Source organism: Phoca vitulina, unplaced genomic scaffold (genome assembly GCF_004348235.1).
Source record: "Phoca vitulina isolate PV1807 unplaced genomic scaffold, GSC_HSeal_1.0 scaffold69, whole genome shotgun sequence".
Classification (NCBI taxonomy): Eukaryota; Metazoa; Chordata; class Mammalia; order Carnivora; family Phocidae; genus Phoca; species Phoca vitulina.
This window is the reverse complement of record NW_022589772.1, coordinates 5,899,918-5,918,294: the sequence shown is the minus strand read 5'-3', so window position 1 is coordinate 5,918,294 and position 18,377 is coordinate 5,899,918. Positions and strand designations below refer to the sequence as shown.

The following is an 18,377-nucleotide window of genomic DNA, read 5'->3' as shown; positions in this document are numbered from 1 at the left end:
ACAATACCAAGTGCTGCCAAAGATGCAGAGTAACTAAAACTCTCATACATTACTAGTTAGAATTCAAATGGTAGAGCCACTTTGAAAAAGAGTTTGGGAGAAAATATTTGCAAATAGCATATCTGATAAAAGGTTAGTATCCAAAATATATAAAGAACTTACACAACTCGATACCCAAAAAATAAATGATCCAATTAAGAAAAGGGCAGAAGACATGAATAGACATTTTTCCGAAGAAGACATATAGATGGCCAACAGGCACATGAAAAAATGCTCAGCATCACTCATCATCAGGGAAATACAAATCAAAACTACAATGACATATCACCTTTACACCTGTCAGAATGGCTAAAATGAACAACACAAGAAACAACAGGGGTTGGTGAGAATGTGGAGAAAGGGAACACACAGGTGTTGATGAAATGCAAACTGGTGTAGCCACTGTGGAAAACAGTATGGAGGTTCCTTAAAAGGTTAAAAATAGAACTACCTTATGATCCAGCAATTGCACTACTAGGTATTTACCCAAAGAATACAAAAATACTAATTCCAAGGGATATATGCACCCCGATGTTTATAGCAGCATTATCTACAATAGCCAAGTTATGGAAACAGCCCAAGTGTCCATCGACTGATGAATAGATAAAGAAGAGGGAGTAATATATATGTGTGTATACACACACACACACACACACACACACACACACACACACACACAGTGGCATATTACTCAGCCATCAAAAAGAATGAAATCTTGCCATTTGCAATGACGTGGATGGAGTTAGAGAGTATTATGCTAAGCAAAATATGTCAGTCAGAGAAAGGCAACTACCATATGATTTCTCTCATATGTGGAATTTAAGAAACAAAATGAAGGAACATAGTGGGGGTTAAAAAGAAAAGCAAACCAAGAAACTCTTAGCTATAGAGAACAAACTGATGGTTACCGGAGGGCAGGTGGGTAGGGATGGGTGACATAGGTGATGAGGAATAAGTAGTGCTCTTGTGATGAGCACCAAGTGTTGCATGGAAGTATTGAATCACTATATTGTCACCTGAAACTGATATTGCACTGTATGTTAACCAACTGGAATTTAAAAAAAAAAAAAAACTTTAAAAAGAAAGAAAAACAGTTTGGTAATTTCTTATAAACATACCCTTACCACATGACCCAGCAATCCCAGTCCTAGTTATTTATCCAAGAAAAATGTGAAACTTCACACAAAAACCTGTAGATAGATGTTCATAGCAGCTTTGTTCATAATCATCAAGAATTGGAAATAGTCTGTTTGTCCTTCAGCTGGTGAATAGATGAACAAATTATGGCATGTTTGCATAATGGGATACTATTCAGCTATAAAAAGTAACAAACTACTGATAGTTACAGCAACTTGGATGAATCTGAATGCATTATGTTAGGGGGAAGGAGATATACTCAAAAGGCTGCATACTGTATAATTGCATTTATATGCCATTCTGGAAAAGGAAGAAATGTAAGATAAAACAGATCAAGCAGTTGACAGGGAATTAGGGTGTGGAGAGGGTTTGACTACAAGCAGGTACAAGAAGCCTTTTGGTTTGAAGGAACTGTATATGTATCTTACATATCTTGATTTGGGTGGTGATTATATGACTGTATACATATGTCAAAACTCATCAAAGTATATTAGAAAAAGAGAATTTTAGTATATGTAAAATTTTCTAGAATAAGAGACAGAAGATAGAGGGATAGTGAAATTTCCATGATCAAAAAGGCATTTTACTGATGGTGGGAGAGGCTTTAGCATGTTTATAGGACATGGGCCGAAGTTAGTAAATACGAAGATGTTAAAGGTTATCTACCTTTATTGTTTTTTTTTTTAATATATTTTAAACTTAGAGATACTTGCCCAAGATGATTTGCAAGTAAAGGAAATGTGTGTTTTATAATCTTATGTACTATTTTGTGAGGTTGATTTAAGTACTGAAGTTGAGTGCTCAGCATAAGTTATACGTCTGTAACTTTTAATGCATTTCTTGAATCTGCTCTGGGTATTTGTGCATACTTCTCTTGCTCAGTGATTGGATAGCTTTTCAAGACCCCTGCTTAATTTTATGTGCCTCTTCACATAGGTATTGTGCTTCCTAATGACTAGTGACTCAGCTATTGTTGTTGTTTTTAATATCTAAACTATATTTATTTCCCTAAAGGTGATGTTGGGCCAAACGGACAACCTGGGCCAATGGGACCTCCTGGGCTTCCAGGAATAGGTGTTCAGGGACCACCAGGGCCACCAGGGATTCCTGGACCAATAGGCCAACCTGGTAAGATTGGAGTAAATAATTGTGCATTTTTGTAGCATTCATTAAATAGAGGTTGGCTAGTTCATCAGTAAACTACAACTACATCAGTAAACTACAACAGGAAAACCTGTTTTCCAGAAAACAGATTTCAGAGGTAACATGTCTCCTTGTATAATTTTGTAAAATTGAAAAAGTACAGATCACAGCATAAGAGTTTCTTTAATCCCTGATACTTTCCTTCCCTGTTCATTTAAAATTGATCTATTAACAAATAATGCAATTTCACAATTGCAGTATGTTGCCTCAGCATACAATCATTGAGCTAGTTACAGTCTTGGAATCACAGAACTAAGAACTTGCAGTGCTGATTATTTCAGACCTGAGTAGCTGTACAGAATTAATAGACCTTTTTAAAACCTCGTAACATTTCTTTTTTATACAGATATGCAAAACAAAAACAAATAAAAGATATGCAAAACAAGTTTTGTCAGCTTGTAACCTAATAGAGAATCATATGGTTCTTCTACGTTTGTCTGAGAACTTACTTCAGTTTTGTGGATTCTGAGCCATCTGGTGAAGCTCACTGAGGGCCACTCTTGGGCCAGTATGTTATTGCAAGGCAATGTAATAATTCATAAAGTTAGAATAAATATGGAAAACTTAATCATTCCTTAATTTACATGAATATGTCAGATGACTTAAACTCACAGTTCAGATGTACATACATTGATTTTGAAACAGTAGAAATATATTTTCTGACCTTAAATAGCAATAAATACTTAGTTATTATGCTAAAAATCTGGAAACACCAGTTAACAACATAAAAAGCCTGGAAAGTAAAGGTTGTTTTTGCTTATGTTCTTTTTTTTAAATTTTGTGTTATGGCCCGTTGTACCTTTTTTTTTTTTTTTTTTAACGGCCCCTAACATGTCACTACTGATTTAAAAATGAGAAAACTTATGGTGTTGCTTTGAACCAGGTTGTTACCCAGGTTGTTAAAAAGTAGCTGCGTCAACACTCAAGAAAAAAACCATTCTGTTCAACTAGCATAGCAAAGGGATCTTGAGAAAAAACAATTTTTAGGTTTGGCCATTATAGTCTTGGCCTGCTGTTCTACAAAGATGGCTAAAATGAATTTATCATTCCTGTTATGTTTTGTCATTTCTTTTGTTTCCCAAAATTACATGAGGTTTTGGAAGCATTTTGAATTCTTAAATCACAGCTAAGCAAGAATTTAAAGAAACTACTGTTAATGCCAATCTGAACAAAATAAGGGTACATTTATTTGTACTTTATGCTTTTTCAAATTTAGCTAATACCCTAAATGTTTCATTCATCTAATGTTCTCTGTCTTTTTAACTGATGGATATATAGGTATATTAATTTATAAAGTCTAGATAGGATGGACAGGGGAAAAGTAATGGTGTTGAATTTAATCTCATTTCTTTCTCTGTAAATATATACTTTGCCATAAAATTCAAGATCTTAACTAATATGGTTCAACAAATGAAGTTAACAGCAATTGGCATGAAAATGTATTGAATGAATGCTTATTAATATAAATATGTTATCAAATCACAATTTTTTTTACTACAGGATAGATCACATTTTATATTTAATACTAGCCCATATACTCACTTTTTATATAAATTTATTTATATCACCAAATCAGATTATCTTAGCCTATTTCAAAAACATTGTAATTTCTGTTTATACATCTCAATGAAAGGGTGATCAGCAACACTGTTACTAATACCTTGATACACCTGACTTGCACTGCATGGCTGAAATTCTAACTATCAATGTTTTTTTAATAAGCTTATTTAATATACTTGTGTTTCATTTTGCAATAGAAAACTTAATGCGAAGTATTCTATATGGTCATCTCTCCAGTATAAATGTTTGCATGATGCTTTTCAAGCTTTTTTGACTCCAGTTTTCTGCTGTAATTTAATTAAGCTTTACTATTTTTCATTCTCTTTTCCAAGGCAGGATACACAGTTTAATGCATGTTTATAAATTAAGGAACTGTTGAATATCAAGTCCTCATTTGACAGCAGGGAAATAAAAGAAAAAAAATGCCAAAGGATAAGAAGCAAAATGCTTTTCATTCCATGCCCTACTAATCCAGGCAGAAATGGAAATTGTTGATTCTTGCTATTTGATCTGGCTATTAGCTAGAAGATTGCTGCTTTAGTGAATCTTTAAGAGGTCAGTTAAATATACTCAATTCTGTGTCCACAGATCATACCCTAACCTGAGCCAAATGTACTGTAATGCTTGCCCAGTCTCAGGAAAAAGTGCAATCAGTTCAACCTCATCCCCACTAATGTGAAACAAAGAAACAAGGAATTAGTCATGTCATTTTATAGATGAAGTTTCCTAACCCATTTTCATCTATGAAGTTTTCTAACTTTTTTCCAGCTATCAAACCCTTGGGGTGTGTGTGTGTGTGTGTGTGTGTAAAGTTCTCACGATAATATGTGTTTTTGGAATTTTCCCCTTTTTTCACTAACTGGTCCCATTTGGCTGCCAATACATTTAGAGCATCTACACACCCCTAATGTACTTACCCTCTATAGATATAGCCATATAATTCCTATTATATAAGGAGATTCAGCAGAGCTTTTGAATTTATGTTGACTGTTTTCATTCTTGATCTTACCAGGATGCCTATTTCTGACAGTATTCATGGAAAAGATCTATGCTGTGAAAAGTACAGCATAATATCTGTTACTACTACAAATAACAATGAAAAAATCTTTGCTAGTACATGCAGGTTGTTTAATCATACTCATCTGCTAATAATTATTGAGTTCTCTGTACCTAAGCTGTTATAGTATAAAATCAAATTTAGTTTTAAGTTCTAACTTATCTTTAAGAGGTTAAGTTCCAAAAGGATTATTCAAAGCAATATAAGGATCAGAGACAAGAGTGTAAAGCTGATCTTCATCAAAAAGCATTACTTTTTGTAAATGTAAATACTTTATTGTGTCTCTATTGGGGAATACATTTCAGTTATAGAATATTGCTATATGAACATCTGAACGAATTCCTAAAATAAGTTCTTTACTCATTACTACTAATATATGATAGTCTTGAATCAGTATCTGATAACTTCTATTTGTAGACTTTTTTGTTCTCATCTTGACATGCTTAGTTTTGTTTCCTAACCTAATCAGTCTTTTTGCAACTTGCTTCTGCTTGGGTGGTTCATCTTGCTACTGAACTGTAACTCCTGCTTCTTGAACTTCAGGTCTACCAGGTACAGTAGTTATTTCTCAAAAGCTGGATCTTAAAGTAAAGCTTTAAACATGAAAAACAAACAAGATTTGTCCAGGTTTAAGTCTTTGGTTTTTTTCCCCCATTATTTTGTAGAGCATATTTCAAAGGACAAATTAGTTATCTTGAAAATTCAGCTATCAAAAACTAGTTGGGCTATAACAGTAAGCAGTGATCCAGATAGAGCTATAATAGTGCTCACTATTAGGTATCTCATCATACGTCACAAATATAATAATGTAAAATATCTCTCCCCTTTCTATAGTATTTTCAATGAAATGACAGCATTGGAACCATTACTGTGGTTCCATGGAATTTCTCTAATCTTCAAAGTGAATTTTATCAGTTTAAGGACATGCTGGTATATGACATCAAACAAAACTTAAAATCCCAGCATCTTGCTCTATTATAAAAATAATTGTGAATCTTCAACAATAAAATTAGGTCTTGTTGTTGAAGGGACACTTTGGAATGGTCACCTGGCGTCACCTGGCTCAGCCTCCAGCTTCCAGTCAGTTGTATTCCCATTTAACAGATGTAGATCAACAATATTAAGTGACTCACTAAGTCACATACCTGATAGGAATTGGAGTGGGAGGTTGCCTTATGTTTGTAGAGCAGTTCTTTTCCCTAAAATATATTCTTTTTTAGCCATTTTGTCTCAGAGTAGTTCAGTCTTACAGAACTTATTAAGGTTAAATATTTTTTCAGTGTCATATTTTTTTCTGTAAAATCCTGGTTGGAATACTGAGAAGTAAAATTTAACAACAAAAACTGATAGTGTAATGTATTATTAAAGTAACATGTAGGGGCACCTGGGTGGCTCAGTCATTAAGCGTCTGCCTTCGGCTCAGGTCATGGTCCCAGGGTCCTGGGATTGAGTCCCACATCGGGCTCCCTGCTCCGTGGGAAGTCTGCTTCTCCCTCTCCCACTCCCTCTGTTTGTGTTCCCTCTCTCACTGTGTCTCTCTCTGTCAAATAAATAAAATCTTAAAAAATAAAATAATTTCCTTAAAAAAATAAAATAAAATAACATGTAAAATGAAGCTAAAATAAAGTCAAAAAGGTCCACGTAATGGGATTATTCAGTAATTGATCATTTTTATGGATTATAGAAATATATCCCAACAATCCATAGTACCTTAGAGCAGTGCAAATCCAAATGCAGTCAACGGACCAATGTCAAATCACAAGCTGCTTGTTACCAGTCTGTATTGGAATTAGAAGAAATTGAGAGTAAGCATTTAGAAACTTATATGGTAATTTGACAGTGTAATTGTATTTGTTGAATATAATAACCAAAAGGTAGTAATGTATGTCTTTGGTTTTTTATTTTAGTTTTTTTAGTAATTTTTATTGTGTTTTATGAAAATATTAGTCCATGGTGGACCAGGAATTAAGAAAATATTGGTCTTTCACTGGAAATAATTTGAGAAGCACTTTCATAGAGAAATATGCTTGAAAATCCTAAAGTTTAATTGTTAGGTCATTTTATATGCATGATACCAAAAGTATCTCTGACTCACTGTTAGGTTTGTTATACACAGGAGTCTATCATTTGTTTGCTAGAAAAATAATCAGATACATCTTTTAAAACTACTTCAAAACTTGTTAATATTGGTGTTGTATTAACTAGGCCTGCATGGAATACCAGGAGAGAAGGGAGATCCGGGGCCTCCTGGGTTTGATGTTCCAGGACTCCCTGGAGAGAGAGGCAGTCCAGGGATTCCTGGAGCACCTGGTCCTATGGGACCCCCCGGAACACCAGGGCTTCCAGGAAAAGCAGGTGTCTCTGGATTTCCAGGTAATTCATTTAAAGTTTTCTCTGGTTTTGGATTCAGGAAATTAAAACTAATATAATTCTGGTATATTATTTTCTTGTACTTTTCTGGATTGACACTGTCCTTTAAGGAAAAGTGTTAAATGTCTTTGCAGGAAATTTACTTTGTTATTTTTATTACATTTTTTCTCTGAGATTTCTGGTCACATACTGCTATATAAAAAATGATCCCACAATTTAATGGTTTAATTCAACCTTTTTATTTTGTTCAAGATTTTGTGGGTCAAGAATTAAGGCATGATTTGATGGGGTCATTTATCTCTGATCCACATGGCACCAACTGGAGTGGTTGGGATGAAGGATCTACTTCCAGGATGGCACTTCTCTGACACCTGAGTGTTCTATGCCCTCTTCATATGGTCTCTCATTATCCATAATGCCCCTTCCACATGGCTTGGAATCCTTACATTATGGTAAAGTCAGGGCAGTTGCTCTCCTTCTAGAGGCAGCTGGCTTCCAAAAGAGAGGATCCCCCGAACTAAAAGTGAGTGTTCTAAAAGCCCCGGGTGAAAGCTGCAAGACTTCTTATGATCTAGCCTTGAGAGTCATTCAGTGTCACTAAGTCAAGGGCAAGGCACAGAGTCAGCCCAAATTCAAGGAGAGAAGGCTGCACAAGGGTGTGTATACTGGGAAGTGTGGTGAAGCCATCTTTGGAGATTAGCTACCACAGTGAGTCTTTTTATTTTTATTTTTTGAGAGAGAGAAAGAGTGAGCCCGGGGGTGGGGAGGGGCAGAGGGGGAGGGAGAGAAAGACAATCTTAAGCAGGCTCCACGCCCAGTGCTGAGCCCAATGCGGGGCTTAATCCCACGATCCTGAGATCATGACCTGAGCCAAAATCAAGAATCAGATGCTTAACTGACTGACTGAGCCACCCAGGCGCCCCAGAGCCTTTTTATTCATACATATCAACAGTAGTGGTCGCTAAGGTTACAACAGTTAAAAAGGGGTAAAACTTAGTGCCTTCCTTCCAACACTCAATAGTCTTCCAGTTGACATCTTAAAAGTTATCTTTTAGGGCGCCTGGGTGGCTCAGTCATTAAGCGCCTGCCTTCGGCTCGGGTCATGATCCCAGGGACCCTGCTCAGCGGGGAGCCTGCTTCTCCCTCTACCCCTCCCCCCTGCTCCCGCGTACTCTCTCTCTCTCTCTCACTCACTGTTGCTGTCGCTCTAGCTCTTTCTCAGATAAATAAAATCTTTTTTAAAAAAGTTATCTTTTATTTTTCCAAGGTCAAGGAAAAGTAAAAATTAATTATTGATATTCTTCAAAGGTGCCAAAGGTGAAATGGGTATGATGGGACCTCCAGGCCCACCAGGACCTTTGGGAATTCCTGGCAGGAGTGGTGGTCCTGGTCTCAAAGGTAATATTCAGAGTTGGCTGGTAGATGCATGTAAGAGAGAAAATTAAACATTGTTTTATGTCAATATAGAATATTTTTATTTGAGTGCTTTAAAATGAGCAATGCTTACTTATAATTTGTTTCTAGGTGACATGGCATTTTTTAAAAGTTTTTATTTAAATTCTAGTTAGTTAACAGAGTGTAATATTGGTTTCAGGAGAATTCAGTGATTCATCACTTATGTGACATGGCATTTAAGTACATTCTATTTTCGATTTGGTGGCATACACAGTTTGGATACCATGAAACGTGGTAAATGCTCAGCTCAAAAAATACAGTTTCAATAATTGTCAAAGAACCCCAGAAAATAGAAGGAGTGTTACTTGAGTGTAAAAATGTGTGTGAGTTCAAGTTACTCATAGACAATAACAGTAATGCCTAAGTGTTTTGGATGGTCAGTGGCCTACTAAATTATGGAACATATGAATAATCTTTATATGCGTTAATCCTGGAAGGACGAATCTGATCTGTTGTGTCCTCTCCACACATGTTGGTTTTAGGTGATGATGGTTTACAGGGTCAGCCAGGACCTCCTGGCCCTGAAGGAGAAAAAGGTGGTAAAGGAGAGCCTGGCCTTCCAGGCCCTCCTGGACCAGTGGATCCAGATCTGCTGGGCTCAAAAGGAGAGAAAGGGGACCCTGGCTTACCAGGTGAGTAATGCATTTACTGATTTATCTCAAGTTTCATTTTAAATAGCATGAAAAGTGATTTGTAGTGTAGGAGTCACCAACAAAAGGCATGTCAAATTTTTGGTAATGAAAATTTTCACCGAGTTGTATTGTTTCAGTGATCAAGTTTTATTTAAGTATTTTCTTTGTAGTTTAATCTGTTGCAAACTATGAACTCTTAAAATAGACTTAAGGCAATCACCTTCAGGCTTTCCAGAAAGCAATATAGGATGTAGTTAAGAGAATGGATATATAGCCAGAATCACTTGGAAAACAGATTTCAGTGTTGGGGAAATTTGCTGGTCCCTTAAATTTTTTCCCTTGAGACTGGATGGGGATGAGTAGTACATTATTGCCCTGCAATGTTTTGATACACATATCATACTTGGCTTTTAAATGCAGTTCATTGCTATTCTGCCTTGGCAGAATAAACAAGTATTGGACTATGAATAGCCAGGCGAGCTCAGCTGTGGGGGAAGTTGCTGAAAGTAGGGTTAGGGAACAACTGTGTTACTATAGTTATTTTATTAGAAACAAATAAGATATGAAGTATTACACTGACTTTTTAAATTAAAAAAATCTTTTTTTCTTTTTATAAAAGTATAACATAACAAGACATCAAAAATGTAGGTAAGCACAAATTAATAAAGTGCTTACAATCCAATCTGTATAGTATAGCCTTTCAAACAACATGGAACTTTAAAATTAGCTATCTTTATTTGCAGCTTATAGTAAAGTTTGTGGCTCTTTTTGTGTTGTAACCATTAATATTGTCAGCCCATGTGTGCCTGTGAGTGTGTGTGGGTGTATGTGTGTACACAGATACTATGTTTCCCTATGAGCAGGACTTGGTGGGATTTTTCCTCAAAAAAGAGTTTAAGACATGACTGTAGTTTTGTATGTCATCACAAAAGAGGTAGGGACACCTAATTTTTTATTATTGTTAAAATGAGATACCTTTCTTGAATTACTCCTTACGTCTTCTCTTTCAATTATGCCTTCTGTAAAATAGAGGCAGTAATCTATATTATAATAGGATTATTAAAGATAGTTATAGAATCTAAAAGATAGCCTAAAGATAATCTGCCCCAATTCTTTCATTTTACAGTGTAAAAAACTGAGGCCCAAAGAGGAAAATGACTTAGTTATTGAGTGCTTTGAATTTCTTAATGGTAGCTAAATAAAAAGTGGAGGAGTTTAATATGTGTCCAGTGCTATTGGTTCATACTCTATCAGAATATCATGAGTTCCTGCATTTCATTCATAGTCCAGAATTTGGGTTGCTTGCTTTCCCAAATTATTTTTAATGGATTAATGATATCAACCTAACTTGTCTTCCTTATACTCATCCTTGGAAGGTATTCCTGGAGTTTCAGGGCCAAAAGGTTACCAGGGTTTGCCTGGAGACCCAGGGCAACCTGGACTGAGTGGACAACCTGGATTACCAGGACCATCAGGTAAGTATGACAGACCACCTGTAGCAATTGAATGGCTGATCCTAGATCCTAGAAAAGTAATTATGTATTTATCACATGTGATGATGTTTTGGATCTGATCATGACACTATGCTTGAGTAGCTACTGAGATGTGGAGCTCTTTTTTAGCAAAAATGTTGCCATTTGGCCCAAGTGTCAACTGACAAAGTTTGTAGGATATTTTGCTTTGCTCAGTTTCTTCTTTTTCTGGCAGTCAGGATGTAAACAGAATAAGAAGTACATCCAAATAAGGTGGTGTGTTTTATTTACATACACTGCAACATGTATAAATGAGACAATTATCTGGTAGGTGCTGAAAAATTTACCTTTTTTTAGTTATTGCCTTCAGACAAGTCAATCATTAAACCATGTAAAGATGGCTGCTGATTCTATTTTTTAAAGTTTTTAGGGACAAAAATTTCACAACCTACCTTGGTAGTCTGTTTCAGCATTAATCACCCTTAGAGTCAACATGGATTTTTTTCTTATTTCTAATAAAACTCTTGCTGCTTCTTAAGCCATTTTCTTTTAGTTAGGCCCCAAAGGAATAAAGAGCAGCTGGTCTCCATCCTCATAGGAGTCCTTCAGGTCAGTTATTCTGCTCTAGACTCTGTACTCCATTGCCTTGATATATAGTTCCTTTCTATCCTTCACATTTTCTGCATTCTCTTCCCCAAGTTGGAAGTCAGTGTGAAAGAAACAAATAAAAGAAAAAAAGTTTAAGGCAACATTGTGGTCCTTAGAAAATCCCTAGGTAACATCACAGCTCATGCACCTGCGCTCTAGGAAGAATGTATAAGCACAGCAGCCATGACTGTTGGGGGTGACAGTATAGTACCTCTCCCTCAGCCTTTATCTATCTCTGGCCTAATGTCCTGGGAGTATATCATAACAGGATACCACTTTCCGTTTACTGCTTTCACATAATCAGACTTACGTGGGAAAGGCACTTCTCAGTCTTTTAAAAGCAGACTCGTTATATTGGATTTATCTGTGATAAATACAGTAAGGGTAGTTATGCACATAATATGAATAGGACTTCAGGTGATTGGAATTGTTTTAGGACAAGAAACAAGGTGTCCTGGTAAAATTTTTGCATTTTCAAAACTGATTTGTATTAGGAGACCTCTGTTACTATGTTTATATTGTAATATGTCCCTAAGGAGATTTCATAGGTACCTTTTGCCTGTTTTATGCTGAGTTAGATCTGTGGAACTTAATCATGTATTAAGATTTCATCCATCTAATCCCATGCTTACATTATAATTACAACCCACTCCAAGAAATCAGGCAACCTCAATATTGCTGACTTGTCTTAATTTAACCAATTTAACTTTTCTAGGTCCCAAAGGTAACCCTGGTCTCCCTGGGAAGCCAGGACTTACAGGACCTCCTGGACTTAAAGGAAGCATAGGTGATATGGGTTTTCCAGGTCAGTGATGGAAATCTCCCATATATTTAATCCCATTAATGGCAGATGGTTCATTCTCTTTGTTATCAAAATAGAGACTGGTGTTGATAGAATCAAACTGAGACAATAACTAAGGTAATCAGTGGATAGAGCTCTCTCATCACACAGATATTTGAAGTGGGGATTAAGGGACAGAGTTTTAGAAACCTTAAGAGTAAGGATCCACAAATATGTATCTTTTCTCTCACTGTACCCCTTTCTCTTAAACTTCCTTGAAAAATAGTTGTAAAGGATCATTCTATAATTCAGAATTTGCAGAGTTCTTTTTTTAAACCTTTTCCCTTAGTCATAAGCATCATAGACATGCCATGAATAAAGAAATTTTGTAAAAAATGCATGTTGTGTGTTTTCAACAGGCCCTCAGGGTGTGAAAGGGTCTGCTGGACCTCCTGGAGTTCCTGGACAACCTGGCTCCCCAGGATTACCTGGACAGAAAGGAGAAAAAGGTGATCCTGGTGTTTCAGGCATTGGTCTTCCAGGTCTTCCCGGCCCAAAGGTAACCCTCTACTCTAGGCATATACCTGAGCAGATGTGATTTTTTTAAAATACTGTGCTCATTCCTAATTCTTCATTAAACGAACTATACAAGGACATGGTATATTCTGGAAATTCATTCCTCCTGTTTTCTCTTATATTGTAAGAGGTTATGTTTTAGGGTTTGTAGCCAATCCAAAAAGGTATGTGTGGGGGAAACATTCTGATTTCTTTATTTTCCCTCTATCTTAATCTCTGAGTATATTTCAGTAAACCAAAGGTAAATTCCTGCCTGGCTTTGGTTTTCTTTTCCCATCTTGGTGGTGGAATGTTGATCTATATCCTAATATTATTATTAACTAATATAAAGAGACTTATAAACAAAGTAACTTATGCAATTAATGAAGGTGCAGTAGTATTCTTAACTGCATATCTGAGGTAGTTCTCTTAAAACAGTTTTACATGTCCCTCCATGCCCCTAGTCAGTGTGAAAACTTTGGTAGTGTTTCTCGATCAATCAAATTTAGAATGTACCTTAGAATCATTAGACTCAACAAATATTTAATAGCTGCTTAATTCCATGTAAAAAGGTAGTAAGTCCTACTGATTTGTGGAAGTACTTTTTAACTAGCAGAGATGCATCCATTGTCTATTATATATGTTGCAAATATTTTCTCCTAATTAGTCATTTGTCTTATAATATTGTTTAATCATTCAGTCAGACCACAAAGCTAGGAAGTATTAGGAAAAGAATGGTGTTACTAACCTTCCATGGAATTAATGAAAATTCCCACTAAGAATGTACTGAATAATGTGGGTGTTTTTTCCTTTTAAGCTGTCATTTTTATTTTTTTAAATTTAAAAAAATATTTTATTATTGATGTTAATTCCAGTATAATTAACATACAATGTTACATTAGTTTCGGGTGTACAAAATAGTGATTCAACACTTCCCTACAATACCCAGTGCTCATCACAGCAAGTGCACTCCTTGATCCCCATCACCTAGTTCACCCATCCCTCCACCCACCTTCCCTCTGGTAACCATCAGTGTGTTCTCTATAGTTGAGTCTGTTTCTTGCTTTGTCTCTTTTTTTTTGTTCAGTGATTTAGCTCGTGAAATTTGAATAATGTTTTAAAGATAATTTCTTTTTAATAGTATACAAAAAGATTTTAGTTTGATTGCGTAGTCAATCAACTTATTGTAAGAGATAATCAAGAGAAATTTCTGCATATTAACTGCAAATTAACAGTGTAAAGTCTATTGAAATGATGCTGAATATTTTCTGTTCTATTTAAATTTTACCAGTAATACATGACTACATTAAAAAAATGATAATACAGACATATCAAGGGTAAAAGTGAAAATCTCCTTCATAACACATCTTCTTTATTCCATTCCCATCGCTATAGATATCTACTGATAATAGTGTATAAATTTGAATCCCTTGCCATACATATTTTTATGTATGTATACAAAATTTTGGGTTTCCTATGTGTATTGTATACGTGTAGAGTCATAGAATACACACTATTCTGTATTTGCTTTATCACTTATATCTTTTAATCTTTCTATTTTATTATATCTTAGACAATTTTCTTTGTCACTGTACATTTTTTTTATTATGTTCAGTTAGCCAGCATATAGTACATCATTAGTTTTGATGTAGTGCAACGATTCATTTGTTGCATGTAACACCCAGTACTCATCACAACACTGTACATTATTTTTAATAGTTGCATGATATTCTATTGTTGTAAATAATATCGTAATGAATATTCTTAGACATATCTGTGGACACATGTATAATTATTTATGCTGTATAGATTCCTAAAAGTGAAATGTCTGGGTCAAAAGATAAGTACATTTAGGTTTTCGTTTTTTAAAGTTTTTATATTAATAGTAACCAGTAAACTTGATTTTAAAAATCAACCAGTATGACTGATATGAGGAATTCTTAATCTCAGGAAACAAACTGAGGGTTGCTAGAGTGGTGGGGGGTGGGAGGGATGGGGTGGCTGGGTGATAGACATTGGGAAGGGTATGTGCTATGGTGAGCGCTGTGAATTGTGTAAGACTGTTGAATCACAGACCTGTACCTCTGAAACAAATAATACATTGTATGTTAATAAAAAAGAAGATAGTAGGAAGGAAAAAATGAAGGGGGGGAATCAGAGGGGGAAACGAACCATGAGAGACTATAAACTCTGAGAAACAAACTGAGGGTTCTAGAGGGGAGGGAGGTGGGGGGATGGGTTAGCCTGGTGATGGGTATTAAAGAGGGCACGTACTGAATGGGGCACTGGGTGTTATACGCAAACAATGAATCATGGAACACTACATCAAAAACTAATGATGTAATGTATGGTGATTAACATAAGATAATAAAATTTTTAAAAATGTAAAAAAAAAAAATCAACCAGTATGAAACAATGTAAAACGAGAAGTCTTCTTTCCACGCATTTACATACCTTAAATTCATAGTTCTTCCCCAAGGTAACCACTTTTAGTAGTTGTCCACAAAAGACATTTTATGTGTATATAAACATGAATATATGATAGATATTTCATCAATTTTAAGACTCAATTTTTTTACATTCAAAATCTCTGATATTGAGGTGCATCTTACAATGGAAAGCATCTTACAACTATAATTGGAAGCGTTTTTATTCAGTTACTAATTCATGAAATGATGCTGCATCTTCCAAATGTAGGTATCTTGTATTTTTATTTACACACATAAAATCATACTATATATCTGGTCTGGATCTAGCTATCATAACTTAGTAAGTCTTAGCAAACTTTCTTTATCAGCCCATAAATAAATGCCTCATTCATTTTCATAATTATATAGTATTTTATGTATGGGTTAACCATAAATAGTTTAACCTATTATGAATGCTGAGTTGTTTCTATATTTTCATGATTATAAACATATGTTGCTCTGAAGATTCTTACCCATATCTTACATATGTATCTTAAGATTATTTGGTAAATACTGCCATAGAATAAATTCTGAGTTAAGTTGCTGGAACCCATCATATATATGCCTTTTTAATATTGATAATTACTAATTTTTCTCTTAAATATCTCTGCTGCTTCATACTATCTTGATCAGTATCAGAAATTTTCTATTTTCTCCTCATTTTACAAATATTGGGTATTATTAATCATTCTAATTCTGTCAGTCTAATGGGTGAAAAATAGAGTATCATTGTTTAAATTTGAATTTTCCTAATTATGAATGAGATTTCTTTTCTTATGCTTATATCCCCTCTACAAATTATCTGTTCATACTCTTCCCTCATTTTTAGGAGGGGATTTGGTTGTGTATTTTCTATTGATTTATGGAAGTACTTCATAAAGATGCATCCATTATCTATTATATATGTTGCAAATATTTTCTCCCAGTCATTTGTTTGTCTTATAACCCTGTTTACTGTGCATTTATCATGTAGAGTATAAAATTTTTACATAGGCAAATGTTAGTTATTCATTCATTCAAAATATACCTAATGAGTGTATGAGGTGCCAGGTACTGTTTTAGGTGCTGGAGATAGAAAACGAATGAAATAAACTCACTGCCTGTGAAGAGTTTGCATCTAGTCAATAAAATAAATATGTTTATAGTGTGCTAGAAGATATGGTAAAAGTTAAGTGAGGCTTGGGGATAGGAATTGCTGAGAATTGTTATATTTTGAATTAGAGTAGTAAGAGAAAGCTGCTTTGAATGCAGTTGATCTAGTGACATGCAGTGAGGGAATGAGTCATTCAAGCACCCTGAGGTGGGAGCATACCTGACACTTCTGAAGAACATACAGGTGGCTAGTGTGGGTTAAGCAGAGTGAGTGAAGTGAAACTAAGTTAGAGATGAGATCAGGTTGGTAATGGGAGATAGATTATCTAGAGCCTTGTAGATCATAGTAAGGGATTTTACTCCTGTGTGAAATGGGGAGTGACTGGAAGGAGTAACATGATTGTACTTAAATTTAAAAATATATCATAGCTCCTATTTTGGAACTATATCATAGAGGAATAAGGATGAAAACAGTGGGACCACTTATGACACTATTTAAATAATACAGACCAGAGGTCTTGATGGCTTGGATCAAGATGGTAGCAGTGGAAGTGATAAGAAACATTCAGAATCTGAATATATTTTCCAGGTCAAGCCAGATATCATGGGCTATGAGAGGAAAGATATCATGGATGACTCTAAAGTTTTTATCCTGAGCAAGTGTGAGAATGGAGTTGCTACATACTGAAATAGGAGAGATTTGGGGAAGCAGATTTGGTGGGAAAGATCAGGAGCATAATTTTCTGATTGTTATAAAAACTTCTATATCCTAATATTATAAAAATAGACCTATGTCTTTTCTTCCAGTACTTTCATGATTTTGTTCTTTGTATTTACATCTTTAATCCATGGGCTTTTTCTCTATGATGTGTGAGGTGAGGAAGTAATATCATGTTTTCAAAATAAATACCCAGATAACCCAACCCCATATGTTATAGATTCCATTCTTTACTCATTGATTTGAAATTCCATTTAAAATTTTTTCTAAATTTTTTCATATGTGTTTTTTTCTGGACTGAGCAAATGTTAACATTTATATAATGGAACTAAATTACCATAACTCATATCTGAATTTATAATGAATGTCAGCCAAAAAAAAAAAAAAAACATATTTCAATTGGCAAATATCCACAGTATATTCAACTCTTCAAGCAAGAGGCTAACTTAGTTTCTTTCTCTATGCAGCCTTCAAGTATATTTCAGGAAGCAAATTCTACACTAAACTTAGATACTTGCAGAGTTGATAAAACAGAAATCATGTATTTGAAGTAGTCTGTTGTTTCTTTCATATGGTATTGTTTTTTCATATAATGGTGACACATTGAAAAAAGTAAGATTTTATAGCTCAGTTCTTAGTTTGCACAGTTCTGATATGCACAAATTTGTTACCACAATTTAGTTAATTAACATCAGTCCACAACAACATAGTTCAAACTTAAGTTACCATGGTATATTAGCTCTTCATAAATCATAATCACTATAAATCCATAAATCACTGTATACATAACTTGTGTATCATGATCAGTGAACGATTATTTCACTTCTTTCAAATTCTGTCAGTGATTAGTCACCGTGAAAATGTTATTCCCTTAATGCTCTTATAACAAAGCATGTAGTTGTGTTGCCTCTTTGTCTCATTGATAAACCAATGTGAAATTTTAAAAATATGGATACTCAAAAGAGAAAATTAACCAATAAAGATGAAAGTGCAAAAAAAAATGGAAGTGATAATACTGGAAGTGACATTTAAAGCTAATATAAATAGGGTTACAGACAAAATAGCCAACCATAGGAATATTGACACTGCCACCATTGAGAGACTTTAGAGGTGCAGACAAGGAAGTTAGTGAAAGCAAACTTAGCAATATATGACTTTTCTCTATACATGTATAACTTACATGAAGAGAG

The 18,377-nt window shown here is 34.8% G+C and overlaps 1 protein-coding gene across 2 annotated transcripts in view; it reads left to right on the top strand.

Annotated features, from left to right (window-relative positions):
- COL4A5 (collagen type IV alpha 5 chain) overlaps positions 1 to 18,377 on the top strand; it is a 225,875-nt gene that overhangs the window by 165,885 nt on the left and 41,613 nt on the right. For both annotated transcript variants that reach the window (XM_032392788.1, XM_032392787.1), the window contains exons 30-36: positions 2,191 to 2,304; positions 7,202 to 7,369; positions 8,675 to 8,764; positions 9,304 to 9,453; positions 10,830 to 10,928; positions 12,289 to 12,378; positions 12,774 to 12,913. In XM_032392788.1, coding sequence (XP_032248679.1) covers positions 2,191 to 2,304; positions 7,202 to 7,369; positions 8,675 to 8,764; positions 9,304 to 9,453; positions 10,830 to 10,928; positions 12,289 to 12,378; positions 12,774 to 12,913 — 851 coding nt within the window. The remainder of the gene's footprint in view (positions 1 to 2,190; positions 2,305 to 7,201; positions 7,370 to 8,674; positions 8,765 to 9,303; positions 9,454 to 10,829; positions 10,929 to 12,288; positions 12,379 to 12,773; positions 12,914 to 18,377) is intronic.